This window comes from Quercus suber, unplaced genomic scaffold (genome assembly GCF_002906115.3).
Source record: "Quercus suber isolate HL8 unplaced genomic scaffold, Cork oak 2.0 scaffold_98, whole genome shotgun sequence".
Lineage (NCBI taxonomy): Eukaryota > Viridiplantae > Streptophyta > Magnoliopsida > Fagales > Fagaceae > Quercus > Quercus suber.
This window is the reverse complement of record NW_027069563.1, coordinates 851329-877815: the sequence shown is the minus strand read 5'-3', so window position 1 is coordinate 877815 and position 26487 is coordinate 851329. Positions and strand designations below refer to the sequence as shown.

General features: G+C 35.0%; 2 protein-coding genes across 2 annotated transcripts; one reads left to right on the top strand and one right to left on the bottom strand.

Annotated features, from left to right (window-relative positions):
* The first annotated feature begins 1536 nt into the window (after window positions 1-1536).
* Window positions 1537-1884, top strand: LOC112009882 (uncharacterized). Its single transcript, XM_024042236.2, has one exon. It carries the CDS (start codon window positions 1537-1539, stop codon window positions 1882-1884), a length of 348 nt encoding a protein of 115 aa, XP_023898004.1.
* A 9192-nt stretch (window positions 1885-11076) lies between these two features.
* LOC112009900 (aquaporin NIP6-1) lies at window positions 11077-15652 on the bottom strand. Its single transcript, XM_024042257.2, has 5 exons — window positions 15203-15652; window positions 14835-15059; window positions 14147-14344; window positions 12725-12786; window positions 11077-11706 (listed from the first exon to the last, which is right to left on the bottom strand). Exons 1-5 carry the CDS (start codon window positions 15425-15427, stop codon window positions 11502-11504), a joined length of 915 nt encoding a protein of 304 aa, XP_023898025.1. The 5' UTR covers window positions 15428-15652; the 3' UTR covers window positions 11077-11501.
* Between the last annotated feature and the right edge of the window lie 10835 nt (window positions 15653-26487).

Below are 26487 nucleotides of genomic sequence, written 5' to 3'. Positions count from 1 at the left end.
CTAACATCTCATTTTTTAATTTTTGGGACATTTTCGATCTTAGATATGATTTTATTAATTTTAATTTAGTTGATAATATTCAAGTGTAATGAATAGTAGAAAATGTCTAGTGTCATCACCTCTAGGAAAAATTATATCATTGTCTCTAATTGGACTTCTTTCTACTAATAAATCTCTTAATTTTGTGTTAATATTTTTCCAATTACCTGGATCATAAATAGTTGAAGGAATATAATTCAACATGTCATTATTATTTTCATTTTCTTCTAGTTGGACATCATTATGGTGAACCTATTCATTTGTGACATTTTCATCATTATTTTCATTATCTTCTAAATTCTTTTGAAGTTCATTATCAAGATTTGTTGTATTACAAAATTGAACGTCATTGTTATCTTGCAATTATATCATTTCATTATCTTCTAACTCTTTTTGGTAAATTTCTTGCTCATTTGTGATATTTTCATCTAAATTTTGTGTTATATTTTGTTTATTACTAGTAACAAATTTATCCATTGATACTTTTTGAGACTCAATTAATTTTTTTTTTTAAAGTTTTTCATATCTAGATGTATATTTTCTAGTAGACATTTCTAATCAAACAATATATTTATACAGACTAAAATAAAAAATAACTTTCAAGTGTAGAGAAAATGAGAAATATAACCTGATTTATATAAAAAAATATTGTTGTAGTTTCACCGAATAATAACAAGTTTTTAGCAATCTCAAACTGCATAAATAAAGACTTATTCATTATATTATCAATAACTAATATATATATATATATATTATATATATACACATGAGAGAGAGAGAGAGAGAGAGAGAGAGAGAGAGAGAGATTGTTTTCCAATTTTTTTTTTGGAGAAAACAACTTATAGAAAATAAGCCTTGTTTTTATTTGGGTTTTTCGTTGATTAAAGATAATTTTCCGTTAACCAATATTTTTTTGTGCTACCAAACACTAGAAAATATAGAAAACTATATTTATAGAAAACTTTCCAATGGAAACAAACAGAACATTAATCTTTTTATGTCTTTCTCTTATAATAATTCTTCAGAAGGTGACTACCTAGCATATATTCAAATCCCTCACAATTACCATTCATTTCCATGCAACTCCCATTCGTCCCATCCATTTCCATGTAATTCTCCCTCCATCCCTTCTAGGACACACAAGTGGTATTTAGCTTCAATTGTAGATGGTCGATCGCAAGACCTCAAATGGCTAGTTTGGAAGGGAGGAGAATAGAGAAGAGAGAAAAGTAGTGTAGAGTTGACCGACGATTAAGATTGATCCAGGATACAGATTAAAAATTACATTACAGGTTTTGTCACGGTGATTTTATTTATCAATTTATAATTAGAGACTTGCTTAAATTATTATTCAGTAAAAATAATAATAATAAAAAATGACTATATAACGGTTTAGATTTGAAGGGGAACAAAACAAATTAGATTAGACTCATCGAACACTAACTTCAAATTCCCACCATTTTGCCTTTGCTTAAACGCTTCACTTCAATCAGTTCAATGTCCACCAACGATAACGAAGATCCATGGTTGGCCCCAGACAAGCTTCACCATCTGCTCTTCTGTTTCTCTCTCACATTCCTCTTCTCCTTCCTCGCGACCCGTACCCGCTATCCTTTCCTCCGCCGCCACTCCATTCGGGTCGGATCCATCCTCTCCCTCCTCGCCGGCGCTGCGAAAGAGGCTGCCGATCACCTCGGATTTTTCCAATCCTCCGGAGCCTCTGCCAAGGACGCCGTCGCCGATTTCATTGGCATTCTCATCGCTTACCTCGTGCTATCGCTTGCTTCATCGTTCTGGTTCTCGGGTCGACCCGATAAGGGTCCGGGTCAGTCCTCGATGGTCTGAGCGGGCTATTAGGTCCGAATCTCGTTCGTGGGGCCGGGCCGGGTATATATATATATATATTTTTGAATGTGTTCGAGTAGCGAGTGAGGTTGGCTAGGCCTAGGAGGAGCTTCAATCAAGCTTTCCAGGCATCGGGTCAACCCGGGTTTCAGGGCCGAGATGTTTTCATGGGTAATTGGGTCAGAATGCATGGTTATTGGTTAGTGGGGTGGAGCATTCTGTGGTGGGTGGTTGAAGAAGAGGAAGGTTTGTTTTGTTGGTGAGAAAGTGTGGTAAAAGAAAAGCAAGGTTCCAATTTAGTGAAGGAATTACAAGTGCTGCTGAGAAATGTGGGACTGGTAAAGAAGGAAAAAAAAAAAAGAAAAAGAAAAAGGATTTTGGGTTTTGGATGAGTTGAGGTACCTTTTTTGTTCCCCTTGATGTCTTTTGTAGTAATTCTTTGGAAAATAACAATTAAATTTTGTTTCCCTTGCCTTCTTCTTCTCATGTACCAAGTGGAGAATTATAATTGCCTTTTTGTTGCCCCTTTTTATCCTAATTAATGGTTATAGAAGAATTATTAGTAAATTCACATTTTTTATTATTCATATTCTTCCACCAAGTGAATTTTTTATCTAGTGAATTTTCTGCTGTTATTCAATTTTTTCCCTTCTGTTATCCGGAAAAACTTCTTTAAATTGAGTATATATTACATTGTCTTTGTCAATTGTTTCGAGTCCAATGAATGTTAAAATTGAGAAGCAGGAGAGGCTTTGGTTAAAAAATATAATAATATATTTATATCTTCATCTTATTTATTTATTTTTAATTTGAATTAAAAAATTAAAAAAATCCTGGCAGAAGGAAATGCAGAATTAGAATTACTTCCCTGGACCCATATGGTTTATTATCTTAAAATGAAATGGTAGAATAGTGAGTTTTATATTTGACTTAGATATATTTTAGTGTTGTTTAACTGTGGGAAGGTGATGATTTTTCTTAAATGCTGGCTATCTTTTAAATTTAGTATGTATGCTTCTTGGCTCATTTTGGGAAATCTGCTTAGCATCATGTAATATTTTAATAAATATGTGATACTAGTGGTATGAATTAGTGATGTTCACAGAAATGAGAGGTTTCTCCTACGACAAGTTGGCCATTGGTGAATCCATTGTGAGATGTAAAGTAATTGGCCCTTTGGTAGTTTTTGAAAATGAAATTCAATATGGATTTCTCATAGTTAAGGCGCTCTAAACTATGAAATGCTTACTTCAATGGCATGAGCTGTGTATTTTTAATAGAAACTTAGTTTAGTTATGGTCTAGAGCACATTCAATAGAGTAGGATGAATCTACTGCCCTAAAATGTTTCCTAGATGCTAATGCATTGGCATTAGTCACACCACTGATGTCATGGATTCTTAGTTTTCTCAATGGTAGACATATGACAAATTCATTGAAAAGCTCAAAGGCATGGACATGGATGTTGAATCTTTTTCGAGTTGGTGTTTCTTAGGCTACTCAATGTGGGCAGAGGTCACCACCTCAAATTCCTCCCCTCCTATGGGTTAAACCCAGGGAGAGGCCACACTTAGCTATAAAGGCTGGTTGCAAGACAAGGAATTTGCTTAATAAGAATGGGACCTGAACTTGTAAGGATTAAGGGCTTAGCAGAGTCTAACCTAGCTACCAAGGGTGATAAATTTGTGAAATTGATAAGTAGGAACGCAATGCCAGGCTGCTAAAGCCTCAACAGTATGAGATTTCCAAAAGTTAATTTCAGAAACATGTTTATTGAAGTGAATTCTTTGTTGTACTCTCTGAGAGGGTTGCTAAAAGTTTAATATCTGGCCCTGATGCAGGAGCATCTTCTAAGCTGTTTTAAGATGTCTTTGTTTGAGTTCTAGCTAGCAGCCTTAGCTGTTGAGAACAGTTAGTTACAACTATCTTTATGTCTAAACAAGAGCCTTAAGGCAGTTAGCTTATATGGCAGTCATTCTTATCTGAATTAGTTAGTCTTGTTTATGAGTTAGTTACTTGTATTAGTTGTAACCAGTGTTAGTTTGACACTTGGCAAGATACTGATGGTTGTTAGTTGTAGAACAGATTGTATAAGTACTCTTATACACTCATTTTGTAACCAAATTTTTTGAGAATTAGTGATTTTAAGCCTTTGTGTGCTTTTCTTTGGAACTTAGTGTTCTTGTAGAGGTGCCTAACCACCTACTAAATGTTCTAAACAACTCTCATTGCTAACAAACCCAAAACAGTTCAGCCTACACACATTTCCCACACTAGTTTGGTATCAAAGCTTGAGATCCTTAGGATTTAAGTTCTTGTATTGTTTCTCATTTTTTATCATCGAGAACCTGTCAAGATCCTATCTTGATTTCATTCCCAGCCTTAATACCTTACCTTTATCAAAATAGAAGCCTTCAATTGTGCTGGCAAGATTCTGCAGTAGTGAAAGATGGTGTTTGAGAAGGAAAGTAAGGACAAAGGGATGAAAGTAGTGGTTCAAGAGGCAGCCTTGGAGACTCATGCAGCCAATGATCCAGAAGTTTTGGAGCAGCACTTTACCTTAGAATATGAAGTGGTAGTGTTGATGAGGCAAATCTATGCCTTGACTGAGCATGTTCAAAGAGACGAAATACAGAAGCCAAACAACCACAATATCATGGAGGAGAGGCATCAAACGAAGAAAGCCATGAGGATCCTTTGCCTACAGCCCAAGGATAAGACATGGAAGGCAAATTCCTGTTCTGCAACCAACGGATCATGAGCAAAAGTGGGAATCCAACTTCAAGATTGAGTTATCTGAGTTCTATGGTAGCTTTAATCATGAAGAATTTGGGCTGGCTTAACCAAGTGGAATGAATCTTTGATTTCCATGAGGTACCAGACTACAAGAAGGTGAAATTGGTAGCAAATAAACTCAAGGGCAGGGCATTTGTTTGGTGGAGGCAATTGCAGGTCCAAAGAGTGAGAATGGGAAAAGGAAAGGTGCAAGAATGGTTCAAAATGAAGAGACAATTACAAAAACAATTCCTGCCTTTTAACTACATGCAAACTATCTTCCAAAATTTGCATAGGAAGTCATTGCAATATGAAGCCTCAAGGAACCAAGTACCAGCAAGTGCAAGTCCTTGGCAGCAATCTCGGCCAACCAAGATTGATTATTGGCAGACCAAGAAGGACAAGGGAAATGCAGCAGAGTGTTTTTCTGTTAATTAAGTACCTGGTCTATCAAAGGCATCCATTGCATGCAAGCATGGCACAAGCAATGGAATTTTCAAGTGTTACAATTGTGGAGGACAAGTCTATGAAGCCCCTAACAAGTGGAAGTCAGCCATGCAGTTGGAAGGAAAATCCTTGGTGCCGGAAGGCATTAAAGAAGAAGGTATAACTTTGATCCTTGATAATACCTTGCAAGCACCCAAGGAAGATATGCTAATGAATGCACCCATATATGATCAATATGAAGAAGAAGAAGAAGAGGAAGTCAGTGATAGCATATTGCTGATTGAAAACAATAAAGTGAAGGAATGCATTCTAGAACCCGTGTATGATCCATTTGTGGAAGAAGAAGTAGATGCTAATATAGAGCAAGAAGGAGGTGAAAATAGAGTTTCAAGAGGGTGCTTAGGGTTCTTATCAATCAATAGCTTTCAAGATTGTGTTCTTTGTGATAAGAAGACCATGAATGCTTGTCATCTCTTACTTGCAGGTGGAAGGCCACGTCAACATGATAGGAAAACCATCCATGGTAGAAGGTGCAGCACACGCATTATGTACAAGATGGTACACCCCTACTATTTGCAACCAAAGAAGAAGAAAGTAAACCCCAAGCCAATGGTCAAGATGAAGGTTGGTTCAGTTGTGTGGGACTTCGCTGTGTAGAAGCAGCAGCCTTTGGTGTGCTGCCAACAGTAGAAAACTCGTTACACAATGCAACTGCATCATTCTAGAAGGCTAGAAATTCATACAAATCTTGTAGCAATCAAGAGCATTTGAGGTCCAGTGCTTCTTAAGAGGGAGAGTCTTGATGCAGGGCATTTCAAGTTGTTGCATCCTAATCCTCTTGTGAATAGTTAGTTAGTTAGATGATTACTTAAGCATTAGCCAATAGGATTTAGACACTTGTCAAGCATCTAGAAGGCTCCAATGCCAAATAAATAGTATAAGTACCACATTGTAGTTACTTTGTGATTAGTTTTTGAATGCAATTACATAGATTAGCCTAGTGCTATTTTCAAGAGTTGGATTTCTCTTAAGAAGGTTTTGTCACACCTTGTTCACTATTCTAAGCAACTCTCATTTCCCTTAATCAATTCTAAGCCTAAACAGCAGCCCCCTTAGGATTCTGTGCAGTGGTTTATTTTTATGACATTTTAGTGTATTCTAAGAGCTTGAGTGATCATGTTGAGCATCTTAGAAGAGTGTTTGAGCTGTTAAGAGAGTATAAATTCTATGCAAACACAAAGAAATGTTCTTTTGCAACAGATCAGGTGGGATTTTTGGGGTATGTCGTTTTTGCAGAAGGTATCAAAATGGATTCTTCTAAAGTGCAAGCCATTCTTGAGTGGCCAATTCCCAAATCAGTCAGTGAATTACGAAGCTTTCATCGCTTAGCCACTTTTTACAGAAAATTCATCCAAAATTTCAGTTCAATAGCAGCACCTTTGACTGATTGTTTGAAGCAAAAGAACCTAGTTTGGTCAGTTCAAGCCAGTGGCAATTTTGCAGCACTCAACAAGGCTCTCACTTTAGCACCTGTTTTGCAAGTCCTAGGCTTTGAGAAGACTTTTGAGCTGGATGCAGATGCTTCAATCCATGGTATCAGGGGAGTTCTCAGTCAAGAAAGTAAGCCTATAGCCTTCTTTTGTGAGAAACTCAGTGGTGCTAAATTGAACTATTGTACTTATGATTTAGAGTTCTATGCTATAGTCCAAGCTATCAAGTATTGGAATTACTATCTTGCCTATAAATAATTTATTCTTAATACTGATCATGAGGCACTCAAGCACCTGCATAACTAGCAAAGTCTGCATAGAAGGCATGCCAAGTGGGTTGCCTATTTATAGCAATTCAATTTCTGCATTAGACATAAGGTGGGGGTGTCTTAAATAAAGTGGCTGATGGTCTAAGTCGAAGACAGGCCTTGCTTTGCCATATGCAAGCTGTGGTACCTGGCTTTGATGTGTTCAAGGAACGTTACATGGGTTACAACAAGTTGCAGCCTATTTTAGCTGCAATCAAGCAAGGAAACTATGCAGCATATCTTGGTTTCTATGAGAAGGAAGGCTTTCTATTCAAAGGAGTGCATCTTTGTGTTCCTAATTGTTCATTGAGGGATCGGTTGCTGCTTGGAAGTGCATAATCAAGGGCATTTTGGAAGGGACAAGACTTTATCTTTGATGCAACATAAGTACTTTTGGAAAGCCATGGAGGGTGTCTAAACTGGTTCAAAGGTGCTTGGTTTGTCAAAAATCCAAGGGGACAGCCGCTAATTCAGGCCTATATCTTCCTTTGCCAGTGCCTACCAAGCAATGGGAGTGCATAAGCATGGATTTTGTATTGGGGTTGCCTTCAACCACAAGAAGGGCAAATAGTATTTTTGTTGTAGTTGACAGATTTAGCAACATGGCTCACTTTATCCCTTGTAGAAAATCAAATGACGCTTCACATGTGGCTGATCTCTTCATTAGGGATGTCTACAAGTTGCATGGGCTACCCCATTCCATTGTTTCAGATAGGGACAATAAGTTCCTTGGCCATTTTTGGAGGACATTGTGGAAGAGAGTGGGAACCAGCCTTGACTATAGCACATCTTTTCATCTTCAAACTGATGGGCAGACATAAGTGGTGAATTGAAGTTTGGGGAACCTTCTACGATGCCTAGTTGGGGACCATCCTAAAGAGTGGGAGGGGATTTTGCCCATAGCAGAATTTACTTTCAATAGTTCTGTCAATAGAAGTTCAAGTTACAGCCCTTTTGAAATTGTGTATGGCAACAATCCTATTAGTGTGTCTGACTTGGTAGCTTTACCAATGCCCAAGAGAGTTCATCCAAAGGCTGAAGATATGCAAATGTTATGCAGCAAGTTCATCAACAAGTGAAGATCAAGCTAGAAGCAACCAATGCAAAGTACAAAGCAACTGCTGACTTACACAGGAAACATGTGGTATTTGAGGTTGGAGACAGTTTGGGTGTTGATTTCTGAAGATAGAAGACCATAAGGATAGTATGCTAAGTTGAGACAAAAGGAAGTATGGTCCTTGTAGGGTTTTGAAGAGAATCAATCACAATGCCTATGAGATTGAGCTACCTTCCCACTTGTCTATCTCCAATATTTTCAATGTGCAGCACCTTACTCCTTACCATGATCCAAAGGAGGCCAAGAGCACTTGAGGCCAAGTGCTTTCTAAGAAGGGCATCCTGATGCAGTTTTAAGATGTCTTTGTTTGAGTTCTAGCTAGCAGCCTTAGATGTTGAGAACAGTTAGTTTTACAACTATCTTTGTGTCCAAACAAGAGCCTTAAGGTAGTTAGCTTATATTGCAATCATTCTCATCTAAATTAGTTAGTCTTGTTAATGAGTTAGTTACTTGTGTTAGATGTAACCAGTGTTAATTTGACACTTGGCAAGATACTAATGGTTGTTAGTTGTAGAATAGATTGTATAAGTACTTTTGTACTCTCATTTTGTAACCAATTTTTGTGAGAATTAGTGATTTTAAGCCTTTGTGTGCTTTTCTTTTGAACTTAGTGTTCTTCTAGAGGTGCCTAACCACCTACTAAATGTTCTAAACAACTCTCATTGCTAAACAAACCCAAAACAGTTCAGCCTACACACATTCCCTACACTAGGCCCTCGGCATACTAGAAGGCAGAATCTGTTTTTGTTGCTCAAAGCTTAAAAATGCGTAAGGTCCAATTTAGCTATATGCCTTTCTTTAACAATTAGCAAATACAGATTAAGAAGATAAGAGAAACGTGTAAAAGGTAAAAAATTTAAGAAAAGTGCAGTAAAAGTAAATAATATGAATTAGATCTGTCATGCCATGAACTTTTGTTAAGTGGTCAAAGCCAAAGGATTAGGAAGAGAACTTAGATTTCAAAGTCAAACATGTTTACAATGAAAATAAAAATGCTATTGGTAGCCAAGAAAACAAATCCTCGTTAAATTTGTTATTGAACATCTAAAAGGTCAAAACCTGTTCAATTAGCTGAGCTCTTAAATTTTTTGAATTAACATCTTGTCCAATATGCATTCTAATTTTGCTTGGGTCATGCCTTGTATACTTCAATTTTCTATGAAAAGGTTGCCCCTCAATCAGTTTTTGAATGTGACAATTTTGGTAGTTGAAAATTCACTTCTAACTTTTCTAGGATGCAAAACATTTAATGGTAAACAAATTGACTTCTTGGGGTTGAAGATGAGTACTGATATTGTGTTTTGGAGGAGGCTCCATTGCCATTTCTGAACTTTCTTCCCAACTTCACCTCCAAAGTTCCCTTTTCCATCAAGCACTGGTTTCCCCCTTAGCAGATTAAAGATCTATGTGGAGTATAGAATATGCCAGTCTTCTGTTATTTGCTACATGTTGCACCTCTCATCACCTAACTACCCTGATAACTTTATAAGAGTACATTTGGTATACTGAATGAATATTACATTAGGAATAATAATCTTTATTACTGGAAATAAAGATATTGTAATGGAATAACTATTATTATCCATAAGTTTAGTTGTTACATATGGAAAGCTTGTAAAAGATGATGAATAAAGAAAATTTATATTTTTGGAAATATATTAATTTTAAAACCTATTATATGTACTAAGAATAGCTATTACATCCATCTTAAAGAGGAATAGCTATTCTTCAATTTAAAGAATAGTTATTCCTATGTAATAACTAGTCCATGTAATAAAGATGTAACCAAATGACTGAATTGCAATCATACATGAATAACTATTCTATTACAGAAGCTATTACACCATACCAAACATATCCTAAGTGTCCGTTTGGCATTGCTCTAGGAAATAGAGCTTTAGTAGTAGAGATTTTGTGATATAGAGCTTTAATTGAATTGCAATTTAGCATTTTGAGGGTTTGGCTAATTACAGTGAATAATTCTTATAAGTTTTGGATTTATAAAATATGAAAAGTGAATTGTAGAGCTGTTTCCTAAAAGCTCCAAATTTCAGTTTTAGCCTTAAAACTGTTTTTAGCTTTGAGGACCCCTTTTAAAAGCTCTTTAGCAAAATTTTCCAAACGTATGGCAATTTCTGTTAAATGAGCTTTAAACGCTATTAAAGTACTTTTAGCATTACCAGACAGGCAGACACACCCATAACGGAAGTTATGGTTATCTGATCTTCTTTTTGCTTGTCTGTTATTCCTTATTAGTTCAGCGAATTGATCACCTTGATATGCTCTAAACTTTAAATCTATGAGAGTATTTATGAAGCAGAACTGAAGTACGAATATATTTGAGGTGCAATGGACAGGTGCTTATAGGCATATAATTGTAGCACGTGATCATAGAATGGAAAAGCAAACTGGTTGTATTGGTTTTTAAAAAACCTGAGTAAGTTAATTCCATTTTGGTCTTTACCAGTGATTAGGGGATGTTAGGAGGCACATAACACTGATTCGCCACTATGTTATTGTGCTATATTGTTTTGTCTTTTATTAACATGGGAGAATGGCTTGTCAAAATCCGGGTTGCTGTTGCTTACCGCTTCGATTAAAGACCGTTTAAAATAATTGTTCAGTTGTACTTCGTTCTAGATTCTCATTGCAAAATGTTGGCAAGCGACTTGAACTTTTCTTGATCATTCCAATGAAATTGCTGCACTTTTCATTTAAGTTTAATGTTTTGCAGTCCTTGCTACAGATTTTCTACTCATATTACATGTACACATAAAGAAGTGCTTATGTTGAATATGAATTGAAGTCCTGTTGATACAGAACACTGAAACTGAAATGCAATATTATACATGGACATTCCCCTGGGGCTGTTTCATATTCCATCACCTTGTGGAGCACTGTTGTGCCTCTATTATTTGGATGAGGGACTTTGCATGACACATACATCTTTCTTTCTCTATCTTCTAATGAACTATAGTATATAGCTTGATCTGCACCTCTACTGAGAACTAGGTAGAGGACAAATTCTTGGATTTAAGACCCATTGAGTCCATGTGTAAACTACCAAGCCCACAAAGAGGAGGAAATATCACATAAAGATATGATCTCAATTGTCGATTCGGTTTACATGATCAAAAGGAGAAACAAATACAGTGAAAGAAAACAGAGACCACCTAAATTACAACGCTTACCTAGCTCCAATATGTACTTGCAAATGAAAGTCAACTCTCAGTCATCACATCCCATAGTTATTTAAAATATTTGATGGGAGGAAACCTAGCTTGTTTATTATATATGTATCGCTGATGCAAACATGATATATTTTAGTTTATTAGTGTGATATGCATGTAACCACCAGAGCTGATGGTGAATTTGTCTTCCATCTTTTTGTCTTTAGTCTTGTTTTGTTTTGATCCAACTTCATTATCATCTGATGGAATTTCTATATTACCAATGTAGGTCTGAAGATGGTGTTGATCTGTCACCTTCTGAAGCTCCTTCTTGTTGAAGGCTTTTCGAGATTCTCACCATCTTCTTCTGGCAGCTTCACGGCAGTGTAGGTTCCTGCCCCGCAAAGTGCCCCGAGGATGGGAGCAGTCATGTAGACCCATATGGCTTTGTAGTTGTTTGCTGCGACCGCCGGCCCTAGTGTTCTCACTGGGTTCATTGAACCTCCTGTTGTTTCCCTATAGAATAGCAGAGAAGTTTTGAAGAAGACACCATCGGTAAGAGTATTGTTCTTCAAAAATTAAGAGGCATTAATTAATGAATTCCATTCCTATGTTGTTATTGAAATAAATCTTTTATTTGTGATTAGTTTGAGTCTGCCTTTTAAGGCGGTTTTGACGGAAAAAACAACAAACACAGTGACACAAAATTTGTATAGCCTGTTGTGATTGATGCATAATAATAAAATTAGCGGGGGTAATGAGTTTAATTAAAAGTGATATTATTTCATGGTAGCAAAGTGTGAAAAAAATTTATGAAAATTTTTTGTATCTCCAAAAAAAAAAAAAAGTCAGCCCTTCTAAGCTATTGAAACTTTTGTGTATATGGGTAATTATTGAGTACTCCTGAAATACCATAAATGTGTACTCCGCACTCTCACATAACTGTGGGTTCTACTAATTAAATTTATGGTGGGACTCACAATTCATGTAAGATAGGAGAGTACGCATTTATGGTATTCTTAGAATATTCAATAATTTTTCAGTGTATATATTGTAAGATGTTTTAGGAAATTTTTAATATTCAAAACTAATGTCATTGCTTCAAGCCACAAAGCAGTACCATCTTTTTTTTATTTTTTTTTATTTTTTTAATAATAAAAATAATAATTTCGTAATTACGTAAGTTTTAAGTCTTAAATAAATGTAGAAGTAATTTTTGGATTATATAAATTGTGTTCAAGTTGTGAGTGGTAGATGTGTGTCCTCATATAGACTCATCATTATATCTATACCACTCACAACTAGCCAAGTGGGCAAGTTGTGACACATGTTGTGCTTTTTATATTGTTCTAGGCATTACTCTAAATGTATCACCCAAGTGCCATTTATGATTGATTTTTGTTTTATTTATTAAAAATAAGAGACCGTCTTCCAATGCTATACAAGTTGAGTGAGGGCGAGATTAATTCGTTAAAAAAAAAAAAAGAGGGTTAGATTATTTAATTAATTAACAGAAAGTAAAGTCCCGACATACCCGGCGATGAGTATGTTGAGCATCACAGTTGCTCCCACCGCGATTCCCGCCAACTCTCCCACCTGCAAATTGCAATGAATCATTCATTTTTTTTTTTTTGTAAGGTCAATGACTCTATACTCTCTCACTCACATAATTATCACATTCTGTACATCTCCATATATTAATATCTCTCTCTGCACAACTTAAAAAAAAAAAAACCTTAGATAAGTCATAAGTTTTCTTCTTCTTCTTCTTCTTCTTATTATTATTTTTGGAGGGCGGCTAGATTCATGATATAAAATATTATATTTAATACTCGATATATCTGACAGCTGTTGTTAAATGCACCTTATCTTATATATTTCTTTGAATGCTTTCTAGCTTGGCATTGATCACAGTGAAATGTATATAAAAGAGTATTTATTGATGGGAAATGGAACATGCAAGGTGCCAACTAATCTTTTGACTATTGCATTGCAAACAAAGTATTTTTAGAAGAGACTTCTGTCTCACTGGAAACCTTTGGGAAGGTATGTCTCGGAGAGTCGGAAGTTAATATAATTTAACAGAAAAGGGGTACTACGCACTACTGTTTTTACGAGGTATAATGAGTATAAGCACACTGATCAGCAAATGTCCTTTATTTTGTTTTTATTTTTTTGAGCAAACAGTTCTATTTCACTATAATCGATGGAAAAGAATACCACTTCATTTATTTTTTTTGGAAATATGGCACACTACTTCAAGACACAATTTTTGACACTGAAAAATGGAAGGATTTTTCTTGAAGAAAAATAATATGTCAAATTTTTTTATTTGTGAATCCACCCTAAAAAAAATAAAAACACTTTTTTCACCATCACAATTAGTCCAGTGTACTGAAGCAGAAACCCAAGTCCCCCTTTCTAATATATCAAATGTTCAAAGCATTCTGTAATAATAGTACCCGCAAGAAGTAGGAGCCTTTAGAAATATTCTTTCGGTCTGTTTAGGCCCCGTCCACACTCCACATTATAGAAGACATTAAAAAACTCTAAAGTTCATTTTGGAAAAAAATAGGATGCCAAGCAAGTAGCAACACTTTAAGATTGAAAATAGATTTAATCTTAAAGCCGAAATGTAGATTTTTTTAATAATAAAAATACTATAATTAATTGTTCTTATTTTATAAGTCTAATACTTTAAAATACTATTTTTTTAGCTTGCATCCAGTCCAAAATTTGGCTTTCCAAAACCCTTTTACAGCCTACCATACATCACAGATTTGTGGAAAGAGTAATTAATTTATGTAAAGAGAAATGCTTTTCTCGTATACAAAAGTCAAAAAGTCTATAGTGAAGAAAGAAAAATTCAAAAAGTCTAAAAAGAATTGTTATTAAGAAAAGATTACTTCCAAAATTTCTTAAGATAAAAAAAAGGTCTATAGAAAAAGTAACATACAGCTCTAGTGTCGGTGGCCACGGCAGTGACAACAAACATGAGGTTGAAGCTGATTATAAACTCCAAAGCAAAAGCTTGGCCATATGGTGCCCCTGAAGGAACAGTGACACCCCCACCCATTATGGGGTGGAAAATTCCCTTTAGTGCAAATGCAGCACACAAAGATGCCACCACCTGTGCTCCAATATACATAGGTACCTGCCAAAACAACAACAAAAAATAAAAATAAAATCCTAGTGTTAGCTAGGGACTTTTGTACAACAATTTTGTTAAGGACCCATTTTATTTCATAACTTAAAAAAAAAAAAAAAAAAATTTAACTGTTCATAAATTTTAGTTAATTTAACTAATAAAGGTTCTTGTTATTAAATAAGAAATATAAAGTTTAAATAAAAATAAAGTAATATTTTAGACACAAATAACAATTATGGGCACAGACATAATATGTTATAATTTTATAAAACAAGGAAAGAAAGGAAGAAAAAAAACTTTTTATGACCGGTCAATTGATCAGTTTATACTTCACTGGGTTTGGCTTCATTGCAGTGAAGAACTGGATGTGATATATAGACACGACATGTGTCAGAACTTGACCACATGGAGGTCTCGTGGCCCATACAACCAGAACAAATAGAAAAACAAGGAATAAGTTGTGTGTGTATGCAGTTAATTGAGATTTTTGGGTTACATGTTTCCATGGGAAGTGCTTCAGGGCAGCGAAGGCAATGGTAACAGCTGGGTTGAGATGTGCCCCTGAGATGTGTCCAGTTGAGAGAATGACAATCATAACAGCAAGGCCAGTTGAAGCAGCACAACCAAGAAGGGTTTCGGAGCCATTTGTCTTTTGGTTCACAATGGCTGTAGCTGTCCCAGCAAACATCAATATGAGAGTGCCAACGAATTCAGCTCCCACCTGCCAACATATATATATAAAAAACAAACACGATTACTTCACAGTACTAATCGTGTTCACACTCTGTATAAATGCTGTTTGGTAATAATTTTCCAAACAAAAACAAAAATATGGGTTAGCTTGTGTGAGAGATAGAGATGGACCTTTTTTGCAAGTGGAACAGGAGGAGGTGGTAATGAACAAGAGAGTTTGGGTGAGGTGCCTTCTTCCATGGCCCATTCTTCAACACTGAAACACTTACAGTTGTTGAGAAGGGATCTCCTACCATTACCACTTCTCTCTGCCTTGAAACCACCAAACAGTGGAGCACCTGGAGTCCCTGGGGTCGCAGGTGTTGAAGGTGCTGATGGAACTTCCTCGTTTTCCATCACTCCAAACCAACACTCACAAAATAATACTACTAACAAACAAAGCACTAGACAGAGAGGAGCTTCGATTTTTGAGTTTCACTTCACTTGTCAGTCTGTTTGGAAAGAGTTCACTAGCTGTGTTATATTTATAGTGGGAACTAGGTGAAGATAGTTGACTTAGAGAATCCCAAGGTGAAAAAAGAAAAGAAAAGAAGTGTGTGGTTGAAATTGGTGGAGATGGAGAAAGAAAATAGCTGTACCTGTGGAAGTGGATGGTGGGACATTGCAAGGAGTCTTAAATTTGAACTTTGGAAAGAGGCTTTTAACATGAGACATGAATTATGGATTTCCTGTCTCTGCTACAGAATCATTTTTTTTTTTTGGTTTTGTTTTTTCATTTGCTTTGTTCAATGTCTTCTCTCAATAATGGCATACACCGTATCACATGTGACATGGCCATGAGAGAAGAGAGAGGTGCAATCATGGTAGGTAAATTGGTTAACATTTTCTTTGTTCAATGTCTTCTCTTCGAATAATTTATTTTTGTCTATTTTGACATAAAAATTTATTTTTTTATTTTATTTTACATATTCACTTTTCAAAATACTTTACGTTAAATTATCTATTTTATAATATATTTTATTAAGATATTTATTTTTATTAATTTCTTAATTGTTTCTTTTTTACATGCAAAAATCACCGTCTACTTTTTTTCTTTCATCCTTAAAATATGTAAATAAAAAATAAATTTACATAATTCTTGTAATAAATTTGTAAATTTACACAATTAAAAACAAAATGATGTAAGTTATTTTTAAACAAAATTATATATATTCTACTCATTTTTCTATTATATACCGACTGATGTGAATGATGGGGGTGTAGGCATAGTTGGTAATATAGTGCTTGGAGGGTACAACTAGAAGAAACTAGAAAGCCATCTTTTAATGATTGCAGCTTTGCCCCCCCTTATTTTTGGGCGGGAGACTGGGCCACAGGGGTCTTGTTACAAACCACCTAGCCTTCATATTTTTGTTTTCATCAATTAAAAGCAAACCATAATTTTATCTTTAGTACCCCCGATAATATTTTAAAATTAAGAATGAAAAATAAATTAAAAATTTAAAACTAAATGATTACATTAAAAATAAAATTATTCTAAATTTAGTATTAACAAAATTTAACAAAAGAAAAGACACATTATAATTGTTAATTAATAGATTTCAACCCAATCAACTATAATCAATCAAATTTGAACTCAGCATTCTTTTAAATATTGAAAATCATCTATGATTGATTTTTAAGAAAAATTTGAAGCAATTTTCTTTTTAAAATACAAAATGAAATATTTCAATAAAAAGTTGTTTTCCACTTTTATTGCAAAACATGTTTTGACAATATTCGTGGGGGAAAATGGACATTTACCCCTAATTTACAAACTATGCAGCACAATACCCCGGTTTTGAAATTATTTAGCAAAATTTCCTTGTTTTTGAAACTCAATTTTAACAAAATTGAGTTAGGTGTAAAATTTGATATCCTCAAAATTGAGTTATATGTATATTTTTAAGTGGAACTCGACATTAGCAATGTCGAGTTTCACTTAAATATTCAAAAAGATTTAAGTGGCAAAATATGCATAGAACTCGATATTGCTAATGTCCAGTTTTACCTGTAACTCGATTTTGTTAAAATCGATTTTAAAAAACAGGGGTATTTTGCTAAATAGTTTCAAAACAAAGGTATTTTGATGCATAATTTGTAAATTAGAATGCCCATTTTCCCCATATTAGTGATTAGTAATATGCGCTTAATAGTTGTAGTAGAAACTCGAATATTGGTAAAATACATATATGACCGCTCTACAAATAAATTGATAATCGATTCTAATTCTTACTTTTATTAGAACAATTTATTAATATTTAGCAAATTTTGAAACTTCAGATGTCAAACTACATTGTGCTTACAATGGCGAAATTCTATTTTCAATATACTGTTTGTAACTTGTGAAATCTTAAGTATAAAACTTGTTTACCAACAAACAAATATAATCAATTCTAAAATATTCAAAAATCTCATGACGGTCTAAAGTTGAACTAATTAAGAACACACAACTCCACTACATGCTCATTAAATTGATGATTTAATTCTTGAAACTGAAAATTCATTGCTATGTATGAATTATCTTGTTAGAGTTTCTATGTAATTGGCTAATCCATTGACAAAATGCACTTTACTTATAAATTGGTAGATCTAAGTTGAGTTTGATAAATATCATGTGGTTGCATTAAAGACATGAAGATTGATCCAAGAAACAAGTGAAGAAAAGTTGTTCTACTAAAACTTGACAAAAAGATGCTATCGAGATTTAATGGGTAGCTCGACACAAGCTCGATCTATTAAGCTTTACAAAATCAAAATTTCCATATTTGGATTTCGGCCCATGTTGATGTATTTGTTTAAGGTTTCTTTTTTCACAAGCCTAGATATATATATATATATATATATAAGGCTTATTTTAAGATCCATCACACACAGATACAAAGAACAAGAGTTTATTTTTTCTCTGTGAGAAGCTATTGCGTTTGTATACCATAAAGTTTTGTAACAAAATGCTTCTTGATCTTCATTGTTGATGAAGTGAAGAACTTTGCAGCCAACAACAACCATTTAAGTTGCTAGAGTTAGTCACATATTGGGATTCGTGCAAAAGGGTTAGTCACAGATTGCAAATTTGTGCATTAAAGGAAAAAAGGCTATTACAAGATCAAGTCCAATTGGGTATTGGAGCAAAAGTTTAATTGTAGGTTGGTATTTTGGGATAGGCCAGGGTAGCGGTAAGATTCCTTATACTTGTAAGTGCTTGATTGTTGATTAGTGGATTTTTGGGAATGGTGACTTTAAATTCACCCGGTGAGGGGTTTTTCCCTTGCAAGAGATTTTCCCCATTTATCAACCAATCACTGTGTCAATTTAATTTCTACGCATTTAGTTTAATTAGTGATTTATTGGTTCCTCCATTATTTGCATGTAATTTGACTTAATTAATCAACTTGGGTAATTGAATTAATTAACTGGAGTCAAGCTATCTTAACCCAACAAATGGTATCAGAGCGGGCATACTTTAATTAGGTTTTAATCTTTGCTATGTGATCCATTGACCCTCATTGTCATGGATTCAAATTGCATGAAAAGTTCTTTTTCTCAAGTATCTCTTGCGTTTCTAACATTAATATGCTTAAGATTCTCGGGACATGCAAGTCAAAAAGTTATTTGAAATTAATCTTGATTATTGTAGAAAAGGGTTTATTTGTGAGTAAATTGATGAAATTAGTTCATAAGAAGGAAAAATGGTTTCTTGAAAAGCATAGAAGAAGACTAGACTGTCTCAAATTGTACCCACACAAAGGTGTTCTCCTCAAAAAGATGAAGGCAAGGGTAAAACTGCTTGGTAAACAAATCAAAGAGAAGACCATGCCTTATGATCTGACAAATAAGCATGAAGTATGTTTCATGATGCATTTTGCCCTGAAAGTGATGGATACATGTCTATGGTATCTTGATAGTGGCTGCTCAAGGCATATGACTGGAGATAGCACTCTCTTCAAAACATTTGAACCCAAGAAAGGTGGTAATGTCACTTTTGGTGATGGAACCAAATCCCAAATAAAGGGAAAGGGAATCATCTCCCTACCAAGGCTACTTGAAATTGCAAATGTGTTATAGTGGAAGGGCTAAGAGTGAATCTATTAAGCATAAGTTAGATTTGTGATCAAGACCTTATGGTGCTGTTCTTAAAAGGAAAGTGTCTAGTTCGAAATGAGTTAGGTGAGTAACTCATAAGTGGGATTCATACATTGGACAATTACTATGGTTTAGTTATAGATGCTGAGATTGTATGCAACAGTATTCGAATGCCAAATGAGGATCTATGGAATCAAAGGATGGGACATGCCAGTTACAAGCAACTATCAATTGCGTCAAAAAATGAAGCCATCCTAGGATGCCTAAACTCAGCAAGGTTGTAAATGTTGTATGTGGACCTTGTCAACTTGGGAAATAGACGAAAGCTTAACATCATGCTACCTTGACCACAGCCATAGCAAGATCTCTCGAGCTTCTTCATGTTGACCTCATGGGTCCAACAAGAACAAAATCTTTTGGAGGAAGGAGATACAACATGGTGGTGGTAGACGACTTTACCAAATTCACATGGGTTATTTGGCTGAGATCAAAGTCCGAAGCTCCTCAACAAATAGAGACATTGTGTAAAAGGTTGCAGAATGAGAAAGGGTTGAAAGTTAATTGAATTCGAAGTTATCATGGGAAAGAATTTGAAAACTCTTAACTGGAGTCCTTCTTTTCAGAGGTTGGCATAGCTCAAGAATTTTCGGCCCCTATCACTCCTCAACAAAATGGTGTTGTTGAATGGAAGAATAGAGTTATTCAAGAGATGGCTAGAGCTATGATACACAACAAGGATGTGGCAAAAGACTTATGGGGTGAGGCTGTTAACATTGCATGTCATGTTGTGAATTGAGTGTATTTCAGACTAGGTACAGAGAAGACTCCATATGAACTGTGGAAAGGAAAAAAACTAAATGTAAAGTACTTCAGAATATTTGGTAGCACATGCTTCATTCTAAAGGATAGAGAGAACGAGGGAAAGTTTGGCACTCAAAGCGATGAAGGAATTTTTCTTGGCTATTCCTTCACCAGCAAAGCATATAGGGTGCTAAACAAAAGGACTAGAAAGGTTATGGAAACTGTCAATGTTGTGATAGATGAAGCATCAACGTCTGATTCCTTTAAAAATGTTGATCAACTACCAAAGTTCGTTCTTCCTTTGACACTTGAGAATGATAAAGGAGTAGGTGAACAAGATTTTTCTCTCCTTGCCTCACCTAGTGCTATACTAATCTTGGAAGACTCTTCTACATCATTTCAGCCTGTCGATCACCTGGAAAGAGAACTCTTATCTAGAGTTAAACTAAATCATCCTCCAGATGTGATCATGGGAAACATGAATGAATTGACCTTGAGAAAGCATATAGTTGATAAATATGTGGCTAACTTTGTGTCTTACTCATGTTACTTGTCTCAGGTTGAACTTGCCAAGGTTGAAGATGCCCTTTAAGATGAAAGTTGGGTAGAAGCCATGCATGATGAACTTCATTAGATACACTCAAGTAGAAGGAGTATATTTTGATGAAACCTTCGCTCCTGTAGCTTGCATTGAATTCATACGAGTCTTAATTGCATTAGCTTGTCATTTGAAGTTCAAGCTATATCAAATGGATGTGAAGAGTTCCTTTTTGAATGGATTTCTTAAGGAGGAAGTCTATGTAGCACAACCCAAGGGATTTGTTGATCCACACTTTCCAAATCATATGCTTTATCTTAATAAGGCTCTTTATGGATTAAAGTAGGCACCTAGAGCATGGTATGATCGCCTCACTAAATATTTGGTGTTGAATGGATTTTCAAGGGGACAAGCTGATCAAACATTGTTTATCAAGAAAGTTGATGGAGAATTGGTTGTAGCTCAAGTCTATGTGGATGACATCATCTTTCGATCTACAAAAGATGAACTAGCTCATTCCTTCTCAAGCATGATGCAAACTAAATTCGAGATAAGCATGATTGGAGAGTTGAATTACTTCCTACTACAAATTCGACAAAATGACTTAGGTATTTTCATCTCTCAATCTAAATATGCTAAAAACCTTGTGAAAATGTTTGGTCTAGAGTTAGCTAGCTCTGTTAGAACTCCTATGAGCCCAAATGTGAAACTCACTATTGACTTGTTAGGAAAAAGTGTTGATCCCTCTCTCTATAGAAGCATTATAGGTAGTCTTCTTTACCTTATTACAAGTAGACCTAACATTAGCTACAGTGTATGAGTGTGTGCTAAATATCAAGCTAATCTTGAAGAATCTCACATTACTGCAGTAAAGCGTATTATCAAATACGTTAAGTCCACTAGTAGTTTTGGAGTTTGGTATGATAAGGACACTAATGATGTGTTAGTTGGATATTCTGATGACCATAAGAGCACTTCTAGTGGGTGTTTTTACTTGGGTAATATTCTTGTCTCATGGATGAGTAAGAAGAAAAATTCCATCTCTCTCTCCACTGCTGAGACAGAATACATTGCTACTAGTTGTTGCTGCACTCAACTCCTTTGGATGCAAAAACTTCTTCTTGATTATGGTATTTGTAAAAAACATCTCACCATATACTGTGATAATACTGGTGCCATCAACATATCTAAAAATCTTGTTTAACACTCTTGAACTAAACATATTGAAATCAGACATCACTTCATTCATGAGTTAGTTGATGATGGCATTCTCACTCTTGAGTTCATTCACACTGATGATTAATCAACTTATCTTTTCACAAAACCCTTGGATGGTAGAAGCTTTGAATTCTTGCGCCAAAACATAGGTGTTTTCTCCTTAGAGTGATTCTCTTCTCTTCCTTCTCTTTTTCCATGCATATGCATTTCTAGTTTTTTATTTTTTTATTTTTTTATTTTTTTTTATTTTTTATTTTTTTATTTTTTTTTTATTTTCTTTTATTGTGTTGTTTGTAGTTTGTTTTTTGTTTTCAATAAAAAAAGGCAAAAATTTGAAAAATACAAAAATAGTGTGTGTATGTGTATACTAGTACTTGTGTACCTTGGATGGCCTTTGAAACAAAGTTTCTCAACTTTGTATTTTTTGTAGCTTAGATGAGCATCCTTATGCACAACTAAGAAATATGAGCTTTATGGCTCGTTTATGTGATTTATATGATTTGGTTAATCTTTTATCATTCATATCTTTATCACTCTTTTTGACGGGAAGGACTAAAAAATTCTAAGAGAAAGGCATAAATAACCATCTCACTACTAAAACTCGTTAATCATAAAACATCTATGTGCAATTCATTAAAGCCGTGCTTGGTAAGGTGTAGCACTTGTATAGCAAGAATATGATGTTTGGCCTACATAATTAGGTATTTTTTTTCTCTCTTATATACCCATGCATATTATGTCAGTTTATGTTTTAAAGAAAAATATGCAAAGAACAAGAAAAGCAAAAAGAATCACAACGCTTTTAAATATGGTTGAAAACGTGTTTCTAGGAAATGTGAGAGTTATATGATGTACCTTAAAGATGATGATCCCCATCAAACAGTTATGATTATGTATGGATGTATTTGATTCTCTTATATCATTACTCTTCATATAATGTGACACTTATGCTTTCTTGCAAAAGTTTCACACACAACACATATACTCTTTGCTACTCTTGATACTATTGTACATGTGTAATGTGATTTGTCCATCACAAGGAATACATGTGGTAGTATAAGCTTACTAAACTGTCTTAACTTGTTTTTGAAAATAAAATTGGTTAGACTTGTTTAGTGTGTGTTTTGATCTAAGAATGCTTTGCATCTAGAGTTGTTGATGTGTTTGAGTGCTCAACATGCTTCTTTGTTGCCTGGTTTGGTGTCATCTTANAATCCTTCTTCCCCTCAAGATTTTGGCCCATTCCAAACTTTAATCCTTTGGTATATGCCCTAAATCTTCTCTCTTTCTCCTTGTTTTTGTGACCTATGTTTTAGGTTTTGGAAAATTTTTGGGGGTTTTTGAGTTTTTGTGAAAATTTTTGGGTTGGGTTTTGTTGATATGTTATCATATACTCATGCTTTGCATTCCCTAGCATTGCAAAAATATTTCATGCATTCTAGGTTTGTGTGACTGATTATATCTTGTGAGTGCTATAGTTTTGATTGGGTTTTTGCCCATGATGCAATTTTGGTTTGCATGTAACATGTTCATGCATTACCATGCATTGCACTTCTCTTTCCTTCTTTCTTGAGCATCTTCTCAACTTTGTTTTTTTTTTTTTTTTTTTTTTTTCTAACTATGGCACCCAAAAAGTATGCCCCTTTCAAGAACCCAATCACTTGACGTGGTTCTTCTTTTTCTTCTTCATCTCTTCCCTCTATTTTTGCTAGGGATAGGTTCTGTGATTCAGAATCCTAAAAGGATTTTAAGGAGAACTTTAGTGATAGGGTGATTCATTCGGAACGCTAGGTCATTCTGTTTGATTTCCCAGACAATCCTTTACCTGGTGTGTTTAGCACTTGGGGTTGGGAATCTCTATGTAAGAAACCCTTGAGGTGTCCCAGTGTGTGTATACAGGAGTTCTACTCTAACATACACACTATCGATACCTCTATTCATTAGTTTACTACGGTATTCAGAGGCACATGTGTCGTAGTTACCTTGGAGCTCATTTCTGAGGTACTATACGTTCCTAGGGTAACTCATCTGGATTATCCTAGTCATCCTCGTCTTTGTTCTATCTCTTGAGACGAGTTGGCCAAACGTTTTTGTGAAATGGCCAAAGTGTGGGGTGGGCTTCAAAACTTCACCACCACTAACTTTGCTAAGGGTCCTTGGATCCTTAATATGGTGATGGCTTTTGTTCTCACTCCACGGTCACAGTATAACACTATCACTAAGTCTCGTGCTCATTTTCTTTTCTCTCTCTTAGAGGGTCTCTGTATAGATTTTCCTTCACATATGATAGTATCTATGATAGATATCTATCAAGACACAGCTACGCATGATAAGCTAATTTTTCCTTTTTATATCACACGCATTCTCACACACCTGCACGTCACTATTCCTTTTACTCCTTCCTTTTTTCCGATCATGGGTGCCATTACTTAGGGATTTATCTGGAGGAGTGATCACAGTTGGCCTCTAAGGCCAAACGACCTTGTGATGAGTCCACCCTCGCTTAGCAGGAGGAGGCTGCTTTCTGTGTTGCTAAGGATGCTGCTTACGTTACTCGACCCTCTTCTTCATCTGCTTTATCCTCATCTTCTACAGTAGAGGCTTCGCTTGTTGCCATCTTGGATCAACTTCAGCACATGCGTGCTGATTTTGGTAGTTGTCTTGACCATCTTTTTGATGTGATGTGTCAGATGAACACCAGGATTGGTCGCATCGCTTGCCGTTAGTCTTGGCTTGGTGGATTTGCTCCCCAAGCTTACTGAGGATTCTTCTAATGGTGGAGATGATGATGATGATGCTTCTGACTCTTTTAGTAATGATGAGATGACTATTTCTCAATGATTCACCCTTTGTCACTTGTGACAAAAAGGGGAAATAGTTTTGGTTAAGAGAGAGTAGTCATGTTGTTAGGGGGAGAGCTAGCATAGAGATAGACTAGTTAGATGGAGAGTGCTTTGAGAGATGTAGTGAGGTTTGGACGTATCTTTCTCACTTCTTGTACCATGGTTTTGTGATCATTTTACATACATTGTACTCTTTATATATATATATATATATATGATGTATGTTTCTTCACCTTTATTTTACACGTGTTGTTTCTTTTATCTCTTTATACACATTTTTCTTCTTTTCTACAACTTGTCTATGTTTCACATTTGATGCATTGATGAATCTTGTTTAAGTGTTTCAGATAAGATAGGTTGCAAGTCTACCATGCCATGATATCTCTTCTTGCAAAGTTTTTCAAGAGTTCATTATATTAGTTAGACTTATGTAATTCTATGTGTAATAGTTTTGGAGATAATTGTTTATACTTCTTTCATAATTATGCTTGTGGTTTTGTCACAGATTGCCAAAGTAGGAGATTGTTAGGGTCATATTTTTTATGTAATTGGCTAATCCTTTGACAAAATGCACTTTACTTATAAATTGGGTAGATCTAAGTTGGGTTTGATACATATCAAGTGGTTGTATTAAAGACATGAAGATTGATCCAAGAAACAAGTGGTTGTATTAAAGACAGATAGCTCGATAGAAAGTTGCTATCAAGACTTAGTGGGCAGCTCGACACAAGCTTGATCTTTCGAGCTTTACAAAATCAAAATTTCCAAATCTTAATTTCGGCCCATGTTGATGTATTTGTCTAGGCTTTCTTTTCTCAAAATTCTAGACATATATAAAGCTTATTTTAAGAGCTGTCACACACAGATACAAAGAACAAGAGTTTATTTTTTCTTTGTGAGAAGCTACTGCGTTTGTACACCATAGGGTTTTGTAACCAAGTACTTCTTGATTTTCATTGTTGATGAAGTAAAGAACTTTGCAGCCAACAATAACCATTCAAGTTGCTAGAGTTAGTCACGTATGAGGATTCGTGCAAAATAGTTAGTCATAGATTGGAGATTTGTGCATTAAAGGAAAGAAGGCTTTTACAAGATTAAGTCTGATTGGGTATTGAGTAAAGGTTCAACTGTAGGTTGGTATTTTGTGATAGACCAGGGTAGTGGTGAGATTCCTTATACTTATAACGGCTTGATTATTGATTAGTGGATTTTTGGGAGCGGTGATCTTAAATTCACCCAGTAGGGAGGTTTTTGCCTTGCGAGAGGTTTTCCCCATTCGTCAACAAATCACTATGTCAATTTAATTTCCGCTGTATTTAGTTTAATTGTTAATTTGTTGGTACCTCCATGATTTGCATGTAGGGAATTGAATAATTAACCAGGGTTAAGCCATCTTAACCCAATATATCTAATTGGTTTTTTCTTGACAACAAAATTATCTAATTGTTAACGATGCATAATTGTAAATTCATTTTACTAATGATAAAAAATATATCAAACAATCCGTTAGGTGGAGCAAGACAATATCGTCATCCAAATTCTGAAGAAACCAAACTTTTAACATTGGGTAAAAATAAAAAAAACAAAGAAAGTGTCATGTCAAACATACAGTCATGATGCAGCTTACGAGTCATTTGGATTTTCTCTTGTTAGTAGGGGTGATAAATTTATGGCAAGTAGTAACCATTTGCTTTGTTCAAAAGAAAGAGAACATGATCTTCTTCATTTCACTTAAAATTAAAAAGAAGTTCATTTTACGATTAAGATTTTATTTTTTGAATAAAAAAGTGTACAAGGTGCCACTTCATCTACAGGTAATCTTGGTAAATTATTCAACCTTCTAGATAGTGCATTTGCTGCAAAATGATTCTAGACTCCCCAATCGACTTTATAATCAAGGAAAAATGGACCATGATTTTCTAATTTATCCTATC